The sequence below is a fragment of the Lipotes vexillifer genome, unplaced genomic scaffold (genome assembly GCF_000442215.2).
Source record: "Lipotes vexillifer unplaced genomic scaffold, Lipotes_vexillifer_v1.1 scaffold788, whole genome shotgun sequence".
NCBI lineage: Eukaryota > Metazoa > Chordata > Mammalia > Artiodactyla > Lipotidae > Lipotes > Lipotes vexillifer.
Window position 1 is genome coordinate 2656135 of NW_006791862.1, and position 20209 is coordinate 2676343.

Genomic DNA, 20209 nt, shown 5'->3' on the forward strand with positions numbered 1-20209 from the left:
CTTTCCCTAATTCCTTAAGGTAGAAGGTTAGAGTACTGATTTCAGATATATATTTTTTTAATATAGGCATTTATAAAAATAAATTTCTCTCTGAGCACTGCTTTCACTCTACCCTCAAAATTTTGGTACACTGTGCTATCGTATTCATTTATCACAAGGTATTTTCTAATCTCCCTTTTTATTTCTTCTTTGATCCACTGGTTAGGAGTATGTTCTTTAATTTCCACATATTTATAAATTTTAAAATTTTCTGTTACTGATTTATACTATCATTCCACTGTGATCAGAAAAGATACTTTCTACGATTTTAACCATTTAAAATGTATTGAAACTTATTTTGTAGCCTAACATATGGTCTATCCTGAAGTATGTGTCATGTACACTTGAGAAGAATGTGCATTCTGTTATTGTAGGGTAGAGTGTAATAAATATGTTAGGTTTGTAATTGTTGGTTTATAGTGTTGTTCAAGACTTTCCTTTTCTGTTGATTTTCTTTCTAACTGTTCTATCCATTATTGAGAGTGGGGTATTAAAGTCTCCAACTATAATTGTTGAATTAATGGAGTGAAAATTTTATTAGAAAATTTCTAGTAACAAAAAGTTTATTTTGTCTGGTATTAGTATAACCAAATCAGTTGTCTTTTGTTTACTGCTTGCATGGTATGTCTTTTTCTATCTGTTTACACTTGATCTAGTTGTGTTTTTTGACCAAAGCATTTATCTTTCAGGCAGCTTAAAGCTGGATCATGTTCTTTTTAAAAAAATTCATTTTGCCAATCTTTTTCTTTTGATTGGAGTGCTTAGTCCATTTACACTTAATATAATTACTGATAAGGTAGAGTTTACTTAGCTATTTTGCAAATATCCACTTTACTATTTGTTTTCTATGTTTTTTTTGTTATTGTTCTTCCACTATTCCTTTATTACTGCCTTCTTCTGTGTGCAATAGATATTTGAGTTATTTTATTAATGGTTGCTTTGAGGATTATAATTCACACCTTAATTTATAAAAATCTATTTTGGATTGATAGCAACTTAATTTCAGTAGTATACAAAAACACTGCTCCTGTATAACTGTTTCTTCCCCCCAACCCTTGTGCTATTACTTTAATATAAATTATATCTTTAAACATTGTACATCTGTGCAGAAAAGAGTTAATACAGCAGGCCAAGTTGCTTATCCCTAGAAGGCCTGCATATAAGGTAGCCCTTGGTTGGTGTTTAGATTTCAGGGAGGGTTCCAATCACTAACTAAGAAGAAACTCTCACTATGTCCATAATGTCTGTGGAAAAATATGGTTAATGCTGAACCCGCTTTGCTTCTGAGAGTCTAGACTTTGGGGAAATGTTAGGCAGAGGCTGCCTATACGACCAGCCCAGATAAAAAAAAACTGGGTAATGAGTTTCTAACAAGCTCTCCCGATTGGCTATTATTTCACACGTTACCACAATTCATTGCTGGGAAACTAAGTGTGCCCTGTGTGACTCCACTGAGAGAGGGCCCTTGGAAGATTGTACCTGGCTTCCCCTGGAGTTTGCCCATGTGTTTATTCCCTTTGCTGTTTTTGCTTTGTATCCTTTCACTGTAATAAATCCTAGGTGTGCATACAGCTATACGCTGAGTCTATCACTGCTCTGGTGAATAACTGAACCTAAACATCGTCTTTGGGACTGCCAAAACAATGCCTATTACCACAGACTTAAGTTTATTGCTTTATGCAGTTGTTTTCAAAAATCAAACAGGAGAAAAAGTTATGAAAATATAGTTATACTGGGCTTCCCTGGTGGCGCAGTGGTTGAGAGTCTGCCTGCCGATGCAGGGGACATGGGTTCGTGCCCTGGTCTGGGAAGATCCCACATGCCGCGGAACAGCTGGGCCCGTGAGCCATGGCTGCTGAGCCTGTGCGTCCGGAGCCTGTGCTCCGCAATGGGACAGGCCACAACAGTGAGAGGCCCGCATACCGCCCAAAAAAAAAAAAAAAAAGTTATATTGTTTTTTATATTTACCTATGAAATTACCTTTACAGATGCTCTTTATTTCTTCATGTGGATATAGTTATTGGTTAGTGTCCTTTCATTTCAGCCAGAAAAAGACTCCCTTTAGTATTTCTTGTACAATAAGTTTTCTAGAGATGAATTCTCTCAGTTTTTGTTTATTTGGAAATGTTCTTTCTCCTTAATTTTTTAAGGATAGTTTTGTTAGATATAGATTCAACTGACAGTCTTTTTCTTTTGGTGTTTTAAACATGTCATTTCACTGCTTTCTTCTCTCCATGGTTTCCAGTGAGAAATCTGCTTAAATTATTGAGGATACCTTGTATAATGAGTTGTTTTTCTCTTGCTGCTTTCTAGATTCTCTCTTTGTCTTTTGACAGCTTGATCATGACATTTCTATGTATGGATCTCTTTGAGTTCAAACTACTTGGAGTTTTCTGATTTTCTTAAATGTGTCATCAAATTAGATGTGTCATCAAATTAGGGAAGTTTCCAGCCATTACTTTTTCAAAAAATTCTTTCTGTTTCTTTCTCTCTCTTCTCTCCCTCTAAGACTCTCTTTATGTGTATGTTGGTATGCTTGATGGGGTTGTACAGGTTCCTGAGGCTATCTTAATTATTCTTCATTCTTTTTCTTTCTGTTCCTCAGACTAGAAACCAATTCTTTCTTCTTCCTGCTCAAAACTGCTGTTGAGCCCCTCTAATAAATTTTTCATTTCACTTATTGTACGTTTCAACTACAGAATTTCCATTAGGTTCTTTTTTAAAAAAATTCTATCTAACTATTGATATTCTCCATCTGGTGAAACATCATTCTTATAGTTTCCTATAGCTCTTTAGACATAATTTCCTTGGTTCCTTGATCATATTTAAAATAGCTTTATATACTAACTACATCTGGACTCCCTTAGGGATAATTCTTATTGACTGCTTTCTCCCCTGTGTATGGGGAATATATTCTTCTTTGCACATGCCACAAATTTTGTTGAAAAGAGTACATTTTAAATAATGTAATCTGGCAACTGTAGAAATCAGATTCTACCTCCCTTCCCAAGGATTTTTGTCGTTGCTGCTGCTGTGACTTTTCTGAAATCATTTTGTAAAGTCTGTATTCTGTCATGTGTGACCATTGCTAGGTCAGCTTAGTGGTCAGCTAATGATTAGACAGAGATTTCCTTAAACATCTGGAATCCACAGTCTCCCATTCTTTGCCAAGAGGCTTTGCATGTGTTTTTGGATACATTTTTGAGCCTTGATCAGGCAGGCAAAAACTCTTAGTCTTCACTTCCTGCTTCAGAAGAGCCTCAAGGTCACACAGAGGTGAGAGCTTAGGACCTCCTCAGGTCTTATGAGCATGTGCACATCCCTGGTCATGTGCACAGTCCTAAACATTCCTACTAGAGTCTCAGGAATATGTCGGAACTTTTAAAGCCCCCATGGACATCTCATTTCCCAGCTTTTCTCTTTAAGCTTTTCAGTTAGTTTGTTATTTGTCCCAATGTTCATTCATTGTCTCAGGAAGCTGTGAAGTTAAACAACTGCTTAAGTGAGCTCTGAGACAGGTAAAAATTTCCCCATATTATCCTTTGAATGTCTGCAGGATATGTAGTAATATCACCTCTTTTATTCCAGATATTGGCAATTTGTGGCTTTTTTTTTTGTCAGTTTACCTATAAGTCAATAGATTTTATTGATTGCTTTAAAAATGGATTTTATTGATTTTTTTAGTTTCATTGATTTATATTCTTTTCTTTTTTCTGTTTGCTTTGCATTTATTTTGCTCTTCTTTTCTAGCTTCTTAAGGTAGAAGTTTAGATAACTGATTAGAGATCTTTGTTTCTGAAAATAAACATTTAATGATATAAATTTCCCAGTGAGCTCTGCTATACCTGTGGTCCACAAATTTTGATATGATTTTCATTTCTGGTGAGTTCACAGTATTTTCTAATTATCCTAAGACATCCTGTTTTTCCTATGGAGTTTTTAAGATGTTCTTAATTTCCAAGTACTTGGACATTTTTATGTTATCTTTCTGTTATTGATTTCTAGTTTGTTTATTTGCAGCACGGTCAAAGAACACACTATGATTTCAAATACTTAAAAAAAAAATTTATCACCCAGGATATTGTCTAAATTGGTACATATTCCTTGTGTTTATTCTGCTATTGTTGGGTGGAGTGCTCTACAATGTCAATTCAATCTAGCTTGTTAATAATATTGTTTAAGTCTTCCATCTCTTTATTGGTTTTCTGTTTACTACTTCTATCTATTACTGAGAAAGGAATTTTAAAGTCTCCAACCATGCTTGTGGATGTGTCTATTTCTCTATTCAGATGTCAGCTTTTGTGTCATGTATTTTGAAGCTCTATTTTTAGGTGCATACACATTTAGGATTGTTATGTCTTTCTGATAAATTGACCCTTTCATCATTATGTAAATTTTCTTCTAACACCCCAATAATTTTCTTTCCTCTTAATTCTACTTTGTCTTGATATTAATATAGTTATTCCAACCAGTTCATTGGTATTTTGAATTCTGGTCTTCTTCCGCAATCTGTCTACTATTATTCACTTTTCACGGTACTCAAATAGCTGCTCCATGCATTCTGTCTAGCTTTTAAAGACAGTACAGAATGTACTTACTCCATCTTATCTAGAATTGAAACCTCCAGACTCTTTATTTTTTTAATGTTTATTTATTTGTTTTCTTATGAGTCATCCATTTTATACACATCAGTGTATACATGTCAATTCCAATCTCCCAATCCATCACACCACAACCCCCACCATCTGCTGCTTTGCCCCCTTGGTGTCCATATGTTTGTTCTCTACTTCTGTGTCTCAGTTTCTGCTCTGCAAACCAGTTCATCTGTACCATTTTCTAGGTTCCACATATATGCGTAAATATACAATATTTGTTTTTTTCTTTCTGACTTACTTCATTTTGTATGACAGTCTCCAGATGCATCCATGTATCTATAAACGACCCAACTTCCTTCCTTCTTATGGCTGAATAATATTCCATTGTATATATGTACATCTTCTTTACACATTCATCTGTCAATGGGCATTTAGGTTGCTTCCATGACCTGGCTATTGTAAATAGTGCTGTAATGAACATTGGGGTGCATGTGTCTTTTTGAATTATGGTTTTCTCCGGGTATATGCCCAGTAGTGGGATTGCTGGGTCATATGGTAGTTCTATTTTTAGTGTTTTAAGGAACCTCCATACTGTTCTCCATAGTGGCTGTATCAATTTACATTCCCACCAACAGTGCAAGAGGGATCCCATTTCTTCACACCCTTGCCAGCATTTGTTGTTTGTAGATTTTTTGATGATGCCCATTCTAACTGATGTGAGGTGATACCTCATTGTAGTTTTGATTTGCATTTCTCTAATAATTAGTGATGTTGAGCAGCTTTTCATGTGCTTCTTAGCCATCTGTATGTCTTCTATGGAGAAATGTCTATTTAGGTCTTCTGCCCATTTTTGGATTGGTTGTTTGTTCTTTTAATATTGAGCTGCCTGAGCTGTTTATATATTTTGGAGATTAATCCTTTGTCCGATGATTCATTTGCAAATATTTCTCCCATTCTGAGGGTTGTCTTTTTGTCTTGTTTATGGTCTCCTTTGCTGTGCAAAAGCTTTTAAGTTTCATTAGGTCCCATTTGTTTATTTTTATTTCCATTACTCTGGAGGTGGATCAAAAAATATCTTGCTGTGATTTATGTCAAAGAGTGTTCTTCCGATGTTTTCATCTAAGAGTTTTATAGTGTCTGGTCTTACATTTAGGTCTCTAATCCATTTTGAGTTTATTTTTGTGTATGGTGTTAGGGAGCGTTCTAATTTCATTCTTTTACATGTAGCTGTCCAGTTTTCCCAGCACCACTATTGAAGAGGCTGTCTTTTCTCCATTGTATATCCTTGTCTCCTTTGTCATAGATTAGTTGACCATAGATGTGTGGGTTTATCTCTGGGCGTTCTATCCTGTTCCATTGATCTATATTTTGGTTCTTGTGCCAGTACCATACTGTCTTGATTACTGTAGCTTTGTAGTATAGTCTGAAATCAGGGAGTCTGATTCCTCCAGCTCTGTTTTTTTCCCTCAAGACTGCTTTGACTATTTGGGATCTTTTGTTTCTCCATACAAATTTTGAAATTTTTTATTCTAGTTCTGTAAAAACTGCCATTGGTAATTTGACAGGGATTTCATTGAATCTGTAGATTGCTTTGGGTAGTATAGTCATTTTCACAATATTGATTCTTCCATTCCAAGAACATGGTATATCTCTCTATCTGCTGGTATCATCTTTAATTTTTTTCATCAGTGTCTTATAGTTTTCTGCATACAGGTCTTTTGTTTCCCTAGGTAGGTTTATTCCTAGGTATTTTATTCTTTTTGTTGCAATGGTAAATGGGAGTGTTTCCTTAATTTCTCTTTCAGATTTTTCATCATTAGTGTATAGGAATGCAACAGATTTCTGTGCATAAATTTTGTATCCTGAAACTTTACCAAATTCATTGATTAGCTCTAGTAGTTTTCTGGTGGCATCTTTAGGATTCTCTATATATAGTATTATGTCATCTGCTAACAGTGACAGTTTTACTTCTTTTCCAATTTCTATTCCTTTTATTTCTTTTTCTTCTCTGATTTCCATGGCTAGGACTTCCAAAACTATGCTGAATAATAGTGGTGAGGGTGGACATCCTTGTCTTGTTCCTGATCTTACAGGAAATGCTTTCAGTTTTTCACCATTGAGAATGATGTTTGCTGTGGGTTTTCATATATGGCCTTTATTATGTTGAGGTAGGTTCCCTCTGTGCCCACTTTCTGGAGAGTTTTTATCATAAATGGGCCTTGATTTTGTCAAAAGCTTTTTCTGCATCTATTGAGATATAGTTATTCTGCAATTTGTTAATATGGTGTATCACATTGATTGATCTGCATATACTGAAGAATCCTTGCATCTCTGGGATAAATTCCACTTGATCATGGTATATGATCCTTTTAATGTGTTGTTAGATACTGTTTGCTAGTATTTTGTTGAGGATTTTTGCATGTATATTTATCAGTTATGTTGGTCTTTAATTTTCTTTTTTTGTAGTATGTTTGGTTTTGGTATCAGGGTGATGGCCTCACAGAATGAGTTTGGGAGTTTTCCTTCCTCTGCAATTTTTTTGAATAGAAGATTTTGAGAAGAATAGGTGTTAGCTCTTCTCTAAATGTTTGATAGAATTCACCTGTAAAGCCATCTGGTCCTGGACTTTTGTTTGTTGGAAGATTTGAAATCACAGTTTCAATTTCATTACTTGTGATTGGTCTGTTCATATTTTCTAATTCTTCCTGGTTCAGTCTTGGCAGGTTATACCTAAGAATTTGTCCATTTCTTCCAGGTTGTCCATTTTATTGGCATAGAGTTGCCTGTAGTAGTCTCTTAGGATGCTTTGTACTTCTGTGGTGTCTGTTGTAACTTCTTTTTCATTTCTAATTTTATTGATTTCAGTCCTCTCCCTCTTTTTCTTGATGAGTCTAGCTAATGGTTTATCAATTTTATCTTCTCAAAGAACCAGCTTTTAGTTTTATTGATCTTTGCTACTGTTTTGTTTCTAATTCATTTATTTCTGCTCTGATATTTATATTTTTTCCTTCTGCTAACTTTGGGTTTAGTTTGTTCTTCTTTCTATAGTTCCTTTAGGTGTAATGTTAGATTGTTTGAGATTTTTCTTGTTTCTTGAGGTAGGCTTGTATAGCTATAAACTTTCCTCTTAGAACTGCTTTTGCTGCATCCCATAGGTTTTGGACCATCGTGTTTTCATTGTCATTTGTCTTTAGGTATTTTTTGATTTCCTCTTTGATTCATTTAGTGATCTCTTGGTTATTTAGTAATGTATTGTTTAGTTTCCATGTGTTTGTGTTCTTTACATTTTTTTCCCTCTTATTGATTTCTAATCTCATAGTGTTGTGGTCAGAAATGATGCTTGATATGATTTCAATTATCTTAAATTTACTGAGGCTTGATTTGTGACCGAAGATGTGATCTATCCTAGAGAATATTCCATGCGCACTTGAGAAGAAAGTGTAATCTGCTGTTTTTGGATGGAATGTCCTATAAATATCAATTAAATATATCTGGCCTACTGTGCCATTTAAAGCTTGTGTTTCCTTATTAATTTTCTGTTTGGATGATCTGTCCATTGGTGTAAGTGAGGTGTTAAAGGTCCCCCACTATTATTGTGTTACTGTCGATTTCCTCTTTTAGAGCTGTTAGCAGTTGCCTTATGTACTGAGGTGCTCCTATATTGGGTGCATATATATTTATAATTGTTATATCTTCTTCTTGAATTGATCCCTTGATCATTCCTTCCTTGTCTCTTGTAACATTCTTTATTTTAAAGTCTATTTTATCTGATATGAGTATTGCTACTTCAGCTTTCTTTCGATTTCCATTTGTATGGAATATCTTTTTCCATCCCCTCACTTTCAGTCTGTATGTGTCCCTAGGTCTGAATTGGGTCTCCTGTAGACAGCATATATATGGGTCTTGTTTTTGTATCCATTCAGTGAGCCTGTGTCTTTTGGTTGCAACATTTAATCTATTCACATTTAAGGTAATTATCAGTATGTATGTTCCTATGACCATTTTCTTAATTGTTTTGCATTTGTTTTTGTAGGTCCTTTTCTTCTCTTGTGTTTCCCACTTACAGAAGTTCTTCTAGCATTTGTTGTACAGCTGGTTTGGTGGTGCTGAATTCTCTTAGCTTCTGCTTGTCTGTAAAGCTTTTGACTTCTCCATCAAATCTGAATGAGATCCTTGGCGGGTAGAATAATCTTGGTTGTAGGTTCTTCCCTTTCATCATGTTAAGTATATCATGCCACTCCCTTCTGGCTTGTAGAGTTTCTGCTGAGAAATCAGCTGTTAACCTTATGGGAGTTCCTTTGTATGTTATTTGTCATTTTTCCCTTGCTGCTTTCAATAATTTTTCTGTCTTTAATTTTTGCCAATTTGATTACTATGTGTCTCGGTGTGTTTCTCCTTGGGTTTATCCTGTATGGGACTCTCTGTGCTTCCTGGACTTGGGTGGCTATTTCCTTTCCCATGTTAGGGAAGTTTTCGTCTATAATCTCTTCAAATATTTTCTCGGGTCCTTTCTCTCTCTATTCTCCTTCTGGGACCCCTATAACGTGAATGTTGTTGCGTTTCATGTTGTCCAAGAGGTCTCTTAGGCTGTCTTCATTTCTTTTCATTCTTTTTTTCTTTATTCTGTTACATGGCAGTGAATTCCACCATTCTGTCTTCTAGGTCACTTATCCGTTCTTCTGCCTCAGTTATTCTGCTATTGATTCCTTCTAGTGTAGTTTTCATTTCAGTTATTGTATTGCTCATCTTTGTTTGTTTGTTCTTTAATTCTTCTAGATCTTTGTTAAACATTTCTTGCATCTTCTTGATCTTTGCCTCCATTCTTTTTCCGAGGTCCTGGATTACTTTCATTATCATTATTCTGAATTCTTTTTCCCCACTTCATTTAGTTGTTTTTCTGGGGTTTTATCTTGTTCCTCCATCTGGACATAGCCCTCTGACTTTTCATCTTGTCTTTCTGTGAATGTGGTTTTTGTTCCACAGGCTGCAGGATTGCAGTTCTTCTTGCTTCTGCTGTCTGCCCTCTGGTGGATGAGGCTATCTAAGAGGCTTGTGGAAGTTTCCTAATGGGAGGGACTGGTGGTGGGTAGAGCTGGCTGTTGCTCTGGTGGGCAGAGCTCAGTAAAACTTTAATCCCCTTGTCTGCTGATGGGTGGGGCTGAGTTCTCTCCCTGTTGGGTGTTTGGCCTGAGGCGATCCAACACTGGAGCCTACCCAGGCTCTTTGGTGGGGGCCAATGGTGGACTCTGGGAAGGCTCACACCAAGGAGTCTTTCCCAGAACTTCTGCTGCCAGTGTCCTTCTCCCTTGGTGAGCCACAGCTGTCCCCGCCTCCCCAGGAGACCCTCCAACACTAGCAGGTAGGTCTAGCTCAGTCTCCTATTGGGTCACTGCTCCTTCCCCTGGGTCCTGATGCGCACACTACTTTGTGTGTGACCTCCAAGAGTGGAGTCTCTGTTTCCCCCAGTCCTGCCAAAGTCCTGCAATCAAATCCCGCTAGCCTTCAAAGTCTGATTCTCTAGGAATTCCTCCTCCCGTTGCCAGGCCCCCAGGTTGGGAAGTCTGACGTGTGACTCAGAACCTTCACTCCAGTGGGTGGACTTCTGTGGTATAAGTGTTCTCCAGTTTGTCAGTCACCCACCCAGCAGTTATGGGATTTGATTTTATTGTGATAGCACCCCTCCTACTGTCTCACTGCAGCCTCTGTCTTTGCATGTGGGGTATCTTTTTTGGTGAGTTCCAGTGTCTTCCTGTCGATGACTGTTCAGCAGTTAGTTGTGATTCTGGTGTTCTCAAAAGAATGAGAGCAGGTCCTTCTACTCCGCCATCTTGAACCAATCTCTTGACTCTTTAAAAAGTTAATTTTAGCTTGTAAATTTTAATTTTTAATCAAATACACAAGCATAGTTTAAAAGTCAAATAGTATTATAATTGTTTTAATAAAAACAAAATTTTCTTTTGCCTACCCACACCACATTTCCAATTCCCAATCTCAGAAATAAGTAACTGAAAATATTTTACATAGTTCTTGTGGTCATTTGCCTCCATATTTCTAAATAACATACTACTACTACTTCCTGGTTTTTAACCATTAGAAATCATTTACTGACTCTTCCTACAGAAGATGTTTATCTCATATCACTGATAACTTCACTACCTCTCCATTCTTCTAGCAGCATTATATCACAATTCTTTTGTAAATCAATATTCAGTGGATTACCATTTAAAGGTGAATTACATGATCCAGTATGATTACATGTCCTTTCCCATACAAGATGTTTTTGTCTGCCTTGGAGTTAATAACTCTCCCTCTTTCCTTTTTTGCTTAATTTTCTATGTTTCTATCATTAATTATTTCCCACTTTGTCACACAGCTGCAAGAATTTTTCTCAATAAGGGCAAAACCTTCCATCCTCAAAAACCAATCTAGACTAACTCCTATGGGACTGCTGCACAGATTCATCCCAGAGCTTTCTTCCTTGGTTGTTTTGGGAATTTCACTTTTCTGGGTTGGAACTCCGGTTTCCTGCATCCTTGGTATTCCTCTTTCTGAATTTTCTCTTCTTTGTTGGAGAATATCTTTCAGTTGGATCCTGAGAAAGTGTGCATTTGAAGCAAATGTTTTAGGTCCTTTAATACTGAATACTGAAGGCTTTAGTCTGTCTTACAGTTTATGGATCATTTGCGTTGCTAAGAACTTAGATTGCAAGTCAAAAATTTCCCTCAAATAATTGAAGATAATTTTCAACTGTCTTTCAGCTTCTAGTGTTGCTTTTAAGAAGTCTGTTTCAATATTGATTCTATATCTTTTGTATGAGAGTTGTCTTTTTCTCTCTGGAAGGTTTCAGGACCTTTTCTTTACCTTGGGTACTTTGAAACTGCATAGTGAGGAGCTTTGTAGCTTTTCCCCCTTTACTGGTGCTTCAGTGGATGCTTTCATCAGGAAAGTATGTCCTTCAATTCTGAGCATTTTTCTTGAATTATTCCTTTGACATGTTTCTTTCTCTATTTTCTCTAGTCTCTTCATATGGAGCTCCTATTTATCAGAAGTTGTTTCCTGCATACTGATCCTCTAATTTTCTAGTTAGTCTTTCCCATTTTCTTTCTCTTTGATTTCTGGATGTGGGAAATTTCAATTTTCTCTCCTAAGCCCAATTCTGCATTTAAAATTTGTCGCTACCATATTAATGTCTAGGAGCTTTTTCTTATTTTCTGTTCTTGTTTTATGGAGGCAATATCTTACCCCCCCCCATGGGTATTACTGATGTTTTAAAGTTTTCTTTTACCCAACAGTTGGCAAACTGTAGTCCACAGGGAAAATCTGGTCCATATCATGTTTTTGTATAGCCTGCAATCTAGGAATGGTATTTACATTTTAAAGGTTAAAGAAAAAACAAAGAAGAATGTGGATGCAGACTGTATGTGGCCTGAAAACCATAAAATATGTACTTATCTGGCCCTTTATAGAAAAAGTTTGCCAACTTCTTTTCTACTGCACTGTTTCTGTTTTCTACAAGTTCTTCCACCCTGCTTTTGTTTCGTTGGTATTGTTTTGGTCTCTGTTTTTCATATTACAGACATTCTTTGAATATCTGGTGAAGACTCCATGCACTTATTTAAGAGTAAGGCACTAAAGTGCTGATTGGTAGCTTTGTGTACATGGGTGGGACTTATAGGCTGGGAGGCTTGCAGTAAGGTAGGAACAGGGCCACTTTGTTACTATCTGTAGGCCCTTATTCATGGGGTGGTCAGTTTTCTTAGACAGGAACACTGTACTTTCCTGCCGTGAAGATATAAGATTGTCAGCCTACTCAGAGCTGAGAAGAAAAAGAGAATGGAGCTCTCACATTCAGTAGGTACACTTTTCTTACCCCACATCTTTAACATATCCTTAGCTGTGACTGTAGTTAAAGAATATATAGACTCTCTAGTTCATTCTATCCAGAGAGTAAACCTGGGTGGGGGAGGGGGCTGTCTAACTACTACATATACTAACTTGTAACCAATCCTCTTTAGTTTAACAGTACTTTAGAGTACCCCCAAGTCTTAAGCTTTTCCATGCTTGAATCTGGAAGATCTTGTTAGCTTTCATGATTACAGATTTAAAATTTCAGCTTTCTCTTGCCTGCTAAGTCATTCAATTGTTCATCTGTTTTCCAGTGTTCAAAATTTATTGACAGCTCATCTGTCATTGTTTCTTCTCCCACTCGTTTCAACTTTATAGGTTTGACATTTTTATTCCTTAACTGTCATGGGATTTTGAAAGGGGGGTGAAAATTCGCATAAGGGTTTGATTATTCCATAGGGACATTAAAAATCTAAATTTTATATAACGTTATATAAAATTAAAGTAATCCATAGGTTCTGAGGTATCAGACCAACCATAAAATTGGGCAGGATAGGAAGATGTATATTGCCAATATTATATAACAGTGTTGAAAATCAATGCAAAGTCAGGGTGCTATTCTATTTTGGTTTATGTTTAAAGTGTCCTATGGCAGAAAGGCATTTAAGTTAACAAAGTTAAACAGTTCAGAGAAAAAGGTTTCACCTTCTCTTTTTTCCATTGTTTTCATACTGCCTTGCTCAAATGAATTATGCCCACTTGAGACAAAGATTATACTTTAGTAAAGCAGACCCTTTAGGAAACTTATAGTGCAGTTGTAACCTGGTCACAAAACCACCTGGTACATTCCTGAAAGCTGTTATTACTTTTTATGGATTTACATTACTTCAAATACTCTAACAGTTCCATGTGAGCTTAAAAAAAAGATAACATTTTCTTAAACTCAATTTGTTTCTGCTTACTTTAGTCCTTCTAGACATATCCCTTAAAAGAACAGTGCATTAGTATAAGCACCTTTTATGTCAATTAATACACATGACTTTTATCAAATGATGTAAAACATTCACTTGATTTTTTTTTAGTGGATGTTTCTTTGGAATAAGTTGCTACTTGTTGATACTGTTTCCCTGAAAATCAGTAAAATGACAGTTGGGCTATCCACTTTTTAGTTAATAAAATACTGAAATTATAGTATTCTAGATCAACATTATAAACACATGTTTTTTCTGAAATTCTTGAAAAGTATGTTTTGAAGCTCTAGAAGCTCTCTGGCCAATATAGTATAGCTGGAAAAGCACTGAACCTGGCATTTTTCACTAATTCAACAAGTACTTATTGTGCATCTATGTCCCAAGATGAGGCACAGGTGGTTGCTGAGAATGGAAAAATGTCTAATACATGTTTAGGGAAGGAGACAGATAAACAGGCTACTCCAAAACAATGAGATATATGCTATAATAGAGATAAGTATAAAGTGCTATGGGTTTCCTAAGGAGTAAATAACTCTAGTTGGAGAAATAAAAAAAGTCTTCATAAAGGGCATGACCTCTTCAACTAGGTTTTGATTGGTAAACTTGTCAAATGAATTGTATGGTAACTTGTATGCCAAGGCAAAGAATAATGAAAGGATATGGTACATTTAACAGTTTAATAGTGAGATGTTTATATTTAATAGTGAGAATTTTAGTGGATACAGGTAGGCATAAGGATGAAAAACCAAGTCTTAAGGTTTTAAATGTAGGTGGTGTCAAGACATGAAGGTGCATTTAGTAGCTATGTAACATTAGACAAGTAATTTCATCTTTCACAACCTGTTTAATATATGTAGAAAAGGTTTATAAATGACAAAATAGGATACAAATGTACTTTTGCTTCAAATGGTTTCTTAAAATTCAAGGCATTGCTTATATTAAGAGAATTAAGAGAAAAAATCAACTGAGGTAAAAATATTTATTTTCCTGAAATTAAGCCTACTGACTAAAAGGCAAGAATTTTAAAACAAACATTCAGGCTCCCCTAGAAACTATTTGCTGAATTTATTAAAATAAAACAAACAGGTCAATCAACAGGGAGAGACAAAGTAAGTAGATGAAATGCTTCAAGAACAATTTCCAGTGAAACCTGATGCCAAGTACCAGTGGGATTTCTAGGCAGAGAAGGGCAGTAGGTTCTCTGCCTAGAAATCCCACTGGCACTTGGCAAACATAAGACTGAATCATTCAGTTTGAAGAGAAACAAATGCAGAATATCATTCTGAAATGATGGGGAGGGGAGTGGGTGATGTGTTCTGGGACTTAAATCCAGCTGTTGCAGTCACGTCATCAGCATATGTAAATCTGAACTCAAATGCAAGCTGGTCTGCTTATGTTTAAATGAGCTAATGTGAGTAAACAAGACACTTGAGAAAAGTCCAATTTCTAGATTGGTTAGGGCAGATAATGGTTAGCTGTGGGTCTTCTGGCTGATCTGAAAACGTGTCAAATGGCCATATTTTCATGATTTTACTCTTAACCTGTGTTCCTCTATTTGAATTATCTGAATTTTATTTGTACAGCTTCACAGGAAAAAACTATTAAATGGTTAAACTAATTATAATTTCATAAATAGAGAACATAAAGTGTTAAATTAGATTATAATCTAATAACTATAGTATTTATAAATTTAAAGTGTTGATGTCCTGTGAAATTATGGTATAAAATGGTGATTTAAAAACTAGTTCCACAAAGCACAAATCTTAATGGACCAGAATCTTTAGAAAAAAGAGTATTATAATTAAATTTTACTGTTAGTTGGTGTGAATTCTTTAGTACCATGAACACAGTTTGTTTTAACTCTTCTTAAATGGTTTGCTTTTTACCCATAAAATCATCGTTTAGCTTCTGATGTTCACAAGATAAAATTTTATTGTTTGGTGGTGAGCTTCTATAAACATTTACTGAGCACTCTGTTGTACACTCACTGACCAATCATAAATCTTTAAACTTTAGCAAATATTGAGTTTTATTTTGGGTTTCAATTATTCCATTGACTCTTTCAACTTTCACTCCTGACATGTATCACTGAAAATATACCAGTTCCCAGGGTTCTAGTGAAATAAAATTCCATCAAATTTACTATAAGGAATAAAGTAGCAAGATTAGCTCTACAAATAGTTCTGGTCAGAGATAATATTACAGTAATATTACATTAAATTTCACACCACTTACCTACCTAGGGCCTGGTTTAAGGCCCTGTATGCTTGAATTTCATACCACTGACGACCTGGTAAAAGACCTCTTAATTTTGAATGCTGGTCATTATATTGTCGCTTTAGTTCAACCTAATAATTTAAAAATATATTAAAAAAAGATAGTAGGTAATTAAAGGTCATTTAAAAACTCATTAACTTCTAACATTTTGAGTATCATTTAATTAGGGTAGAAAGATTTGTTTTTCAGTACTAAACTTTTTTCAGTTCATTTAAAACATTTCTATTCATCTTTACATTTCCTAAATGCCTACATGAACTTAGTTAATTAGCTGTGTGATGTCAATCAGTTTTATTGAGAAATAATTTATATATGACAAAATTCACAAACTTTCAATGTACATGTAGATACATTTTAATAAATGTATAGTCATGTAACCACCACCACAATCATAATTTAGAATATTTTCACTACCTAAAATCTCCTTCCTATCCCTCTTCAGGCAGTTTCCTTTATTGCTGACCCTGTCAACCAATGGTCTACTTTCTGTTTTGCCTTTTTTAGAATTCTATGTAAATGTTATTATACAGTATGTAATCATTTGTGTCTGTTTTTTTTCATTTAGCACAATGATTTTGGAATTCATTCCAAAACAGTTCATTATTTTATGTTTATCCAGCCTGATAATCTCTGCTTTTTAACTGGGATGTTTAGACCATTTACATTTAATGTTAATTATTGTTATGATTTAGTTTAAATCTACAGCACAGAATATACATTCTTCTCTTCTCAAGTGCCCATGGAACATTCTCCAAGATAGATTATATGTTGGGCCACAAAATAAGTCTTAAGAAATTTAAGACTGAAATTACATCAAGTATCTTTTCCAACCACAATGGTAAGAAATTAGAAATTAATAACATAAGGAAAATTGAAATAGTCACAAATACGTGGAAATTGAAGAACATGCACCTGAACAACCAATGGATCAAAGAAGAAATCAAGAGAGAAATCAAATAGCATCTTAAGGGACATCCTTGGTGGTCCAGTGGTTGAGAATCCACCTTCCAATGCAGGTGACACGGGTTCAATCCCTGGTTGGGGAACTAAGATCCCACATGCCACAGGGCAACTAAGCCCGTGTGCTGCAACTACTGAGTATGCGTGCCGCAACTAGAGAGCCCATGCTGCAACTACTGAGCCCGTGTGCTCTGGAGCCCACGCACTGCAACTAGAGAGAGAAGCGCAAGTGCCGCAATGAAGAGACCGCATGCTGCAATGAAAGATCCCACATGCCGCAAGGAAGATCCCATGTGCCACAACTAAGACCCGATGCAGCCAAAAATAAATAAATAAATAAATAATTTTTAAAAAGTATCTCAATACAAATGAAAATGGAAACACAACAAACCAAAACCATGGGATGTAACAAAAGCAGTTCTAAGAGAGAAGTTTATAGCAAAAAATGCCGACATGAAGTAAAAACAAAGCTCTCAGATAAACAACATAACTTTACATCTTAAGAAACTAGAAAAAAGAACAAACTAATCTCAGCAGAAGGAAGGAAACTACTAAGATGAGAGCAAAAATATATGAAACAGACCAGAAAAAATGACAACAAAAAAAACAACGAAACTAAGAGTTGTTTTTTTAAAGATAAATAAAACTGATATACTTTTGCTAATTAATTAAGCAAAAAAAAGGACTCAAATAAAATTACAAATGAAAGCATAGATTACAGCTGATACTACAGAAATACAATGAATCCTAAGAGACTACTATGAACAATTATATGTGAAAAAAAATGGATAACTTAGAAGAAATGGATAAATTCCTAGAAACAATCAACTTACCAAGAATAATCATAAAGATATAAAAAATCTGAACAGAGCTATAACAAGTAAGGACATTAAAGCAGTAATCAAAAACCTCCCAAATGAAGAAAAGCTCAGGACCAGATAACTTCACTGGTGAGACTGAAACTCTACTAAGCATCTAAGGAAGAATTAACACCAGTTCTTCTCAAATGCTTCTGAAATACTGAAGGGGAGGGAACACTTCCAAACTTGTTTTAAGAGGTCAGCATTATTCTCATAACAAAGGCATGTAGGGACTTTAAAAAGAGAAAATTACAGGCCAACATCCTGATAAACATAGTGGCAAAAATCCTCAGTAACAACAACAACAACAAAACTGAATTCAATAGCACAGTAAAAGGATCATACACCACGACCAAGTGTGATTTATCCCTGGAATACACATTGGTTTAACATACATAAATCAATAAATGTGATACACCACTATAACAAAATGAAGGATAAAAATCACATTATCTCAATAGATGCAGAAAAAGCACTTGACAAAATTCAACATCCTTTCGTGATAAAAATTCTCAAAAATTAGGCATAGAGGAAATATACCTCCATATACTAAAGGCCATATAGACAAGCCCACAGAAACATCACACTTAATAGTGAAAAGCTAAAAGCTTTTCCTCTAAGGTCAGGAATGAGACAGAGGTGCCCACTCTTACCACTTCTATTCAACAAAGTATTAAAAGTCTTAGCCAGAGCAATTAGGGAAGAAAAAGTAATAAAAGGCATCCAAAACAGAGAAGAAGAACTAAAACTGTCTGTTTGCAGATACATGATCTTATATGTAGAAAAGCCTAAAGATCCACCAAAAAACTCTTAGAACTAATAAATGAATTCAGTAAGGTTGCAGGATACAAAAATCAGTTGTGTTCCTACACACTAATGACAACCTATCCAAGAAATTAGGAAAACAATCCTATTTATGATAGCATCAAAAAGAATAAAATATTTTAGAATAAATTTAACTAAGGAGGTGAAAATCTTTACACTAAAAACTATAAAACACTGATGAAAGAAATTGAAGAAACACAAATAAAACAGGAAAGATCCTGTTTATGGATTGGAATAATTAGTATCGTTAAAATGTCCTTATTACCCAAAGTGATCTACAGATCCAGTAAAATCTCTATCAAAATCCAAGAGACTTTTTTTTTTTTGGCGGTACACAGGCCTCTCACTGTTGTGGCCTCTCCCATTGCGGAGCACAGGCTCCAGACGCGCAGGCTCAGCGGCCATGGGTCATGGGCCCAGCCGCTCCACGGCATGTGGGATCTTCCCGGACCGGGGCATGAACCCATGTCCCCTGCATCAGCAGGCAGACTCTCAACCACCGCGCCACCAGGGAAGCCCCAAGTGACATTTTTTACAGAAACAGAAAAAAGAATTCTAAAATTTGTATGGAACCACAAAAGATCCTGAATAGCCAGAGCAATGTTAAGGAAGAACAAAGCTGGAGGCAACACATTTCCTGATTTCAAACTATATTATAAAACTTTAGTAATCAAAACAGTACGGTACTGGCATAAAACCAGACACTCAGGCCAATGGAACAGAAGAGAGAATTCAGAAATAAACCGATGCATATATGGTTAACTAATCTTTGACAAGGGCACCAAGAATAGACAATGGGGAAAGATAGTCTCTTTAGGAATGGTGGTGGGAAAACTGGATATCTGCATTCCAAAGAATGAAACTGGATCCTTATCTTATACCATATATAAAAATCAACTCTAAATGAATTAAAGATTTAAATGTATGCTCTGAGACCATAACACTCTTAGAAGAAAACAGGAAAAAGCTCCTTGGTCTCAGCAATGATTTTTTGGATATGACACCAAAAGCACAGGGAACAAAAGCAAAAATAAACAAGTGGGACTACGTTAAACTAAAACACTTCTGCACAGAAAAAGAAACAATCAACAAAATGAAAAGACAACCTATGGAACAGGAGAACCATAATCTGATAAGAGGTTTATATCTGGGCTTCCCTGGTGGTGCAGTGGTTGAGGGTCCGCCTGCCGATGTGGGGGACGTGGGTTCGTGCCCCAGTCCGGGAGGATCCCACATGCCGCAGAGCGGCTGGGCCCGTGGGCCATGGCCTCTGGGCCTGCACATCCGGAGCCTGTGCTCTGCAGCGGGAGAGGCCACACCAGTGAGACGCCCACATACCGCAAAAAAAAAAAAAAAAAGAGAGAGGTTTATATCTAAAATATATAAGGAAGTCATCATGCAAAACCAACACCCCGCCCCACAAAAAAAGAAAAAAGAAAAAAAAAAGGAAAACACAAAAGAAAACCTGATTAAAAAATAAGTAGAAGTCCTGAATAGACATTTTTTCAAAGAAGACATACAAGTGGCCGATGGGTATATGAAAAGGTGTTTAACATCACTAATCATCAGGGAAATGCAAATTAAAACAAAAATGAGATATCACCTAATACTTGTTAGGATGGCTATTATCAAAAAGACAAGAGGGGCTTCCCTGGTGGCACAGTGGTTGAGAGTCTGACTGCCGATACAGGGGACACGGGTTCGTGCCCCAGTCCTGGAAGATCCCACGTGCCGCGGAGTGGCTGGGCCTGTGAGCCATGGCTGCTGAGCCTGCGCGTCCGGAGCCTGTGCTCCACAACGGGAGAGGCCACAACAGTGAGAGGCTTGCGTACCGCAA

At 36.0% G+C, this 20209-nt stretch overlaps 1 protein-coding gene across 1 annotated transcript in view; it reads right to left on the reverse strand.

Annotated features, from left to right (window-relative positions):
* Positions 1-20209, reverse strand: part of BRIP1 (BRCA1 interacting DNA helicase 1) — a 207443-nt gene that overhangs the window by 10033 nt on the left and 177201 nt on the right. Inside the window, 1 exon segment of the mRNA XM_007464912.1 lies at positions 15686-15798. Coding sequence (XP_007464974.1) covers positions 15686-15798 — 113 coding nt within the window.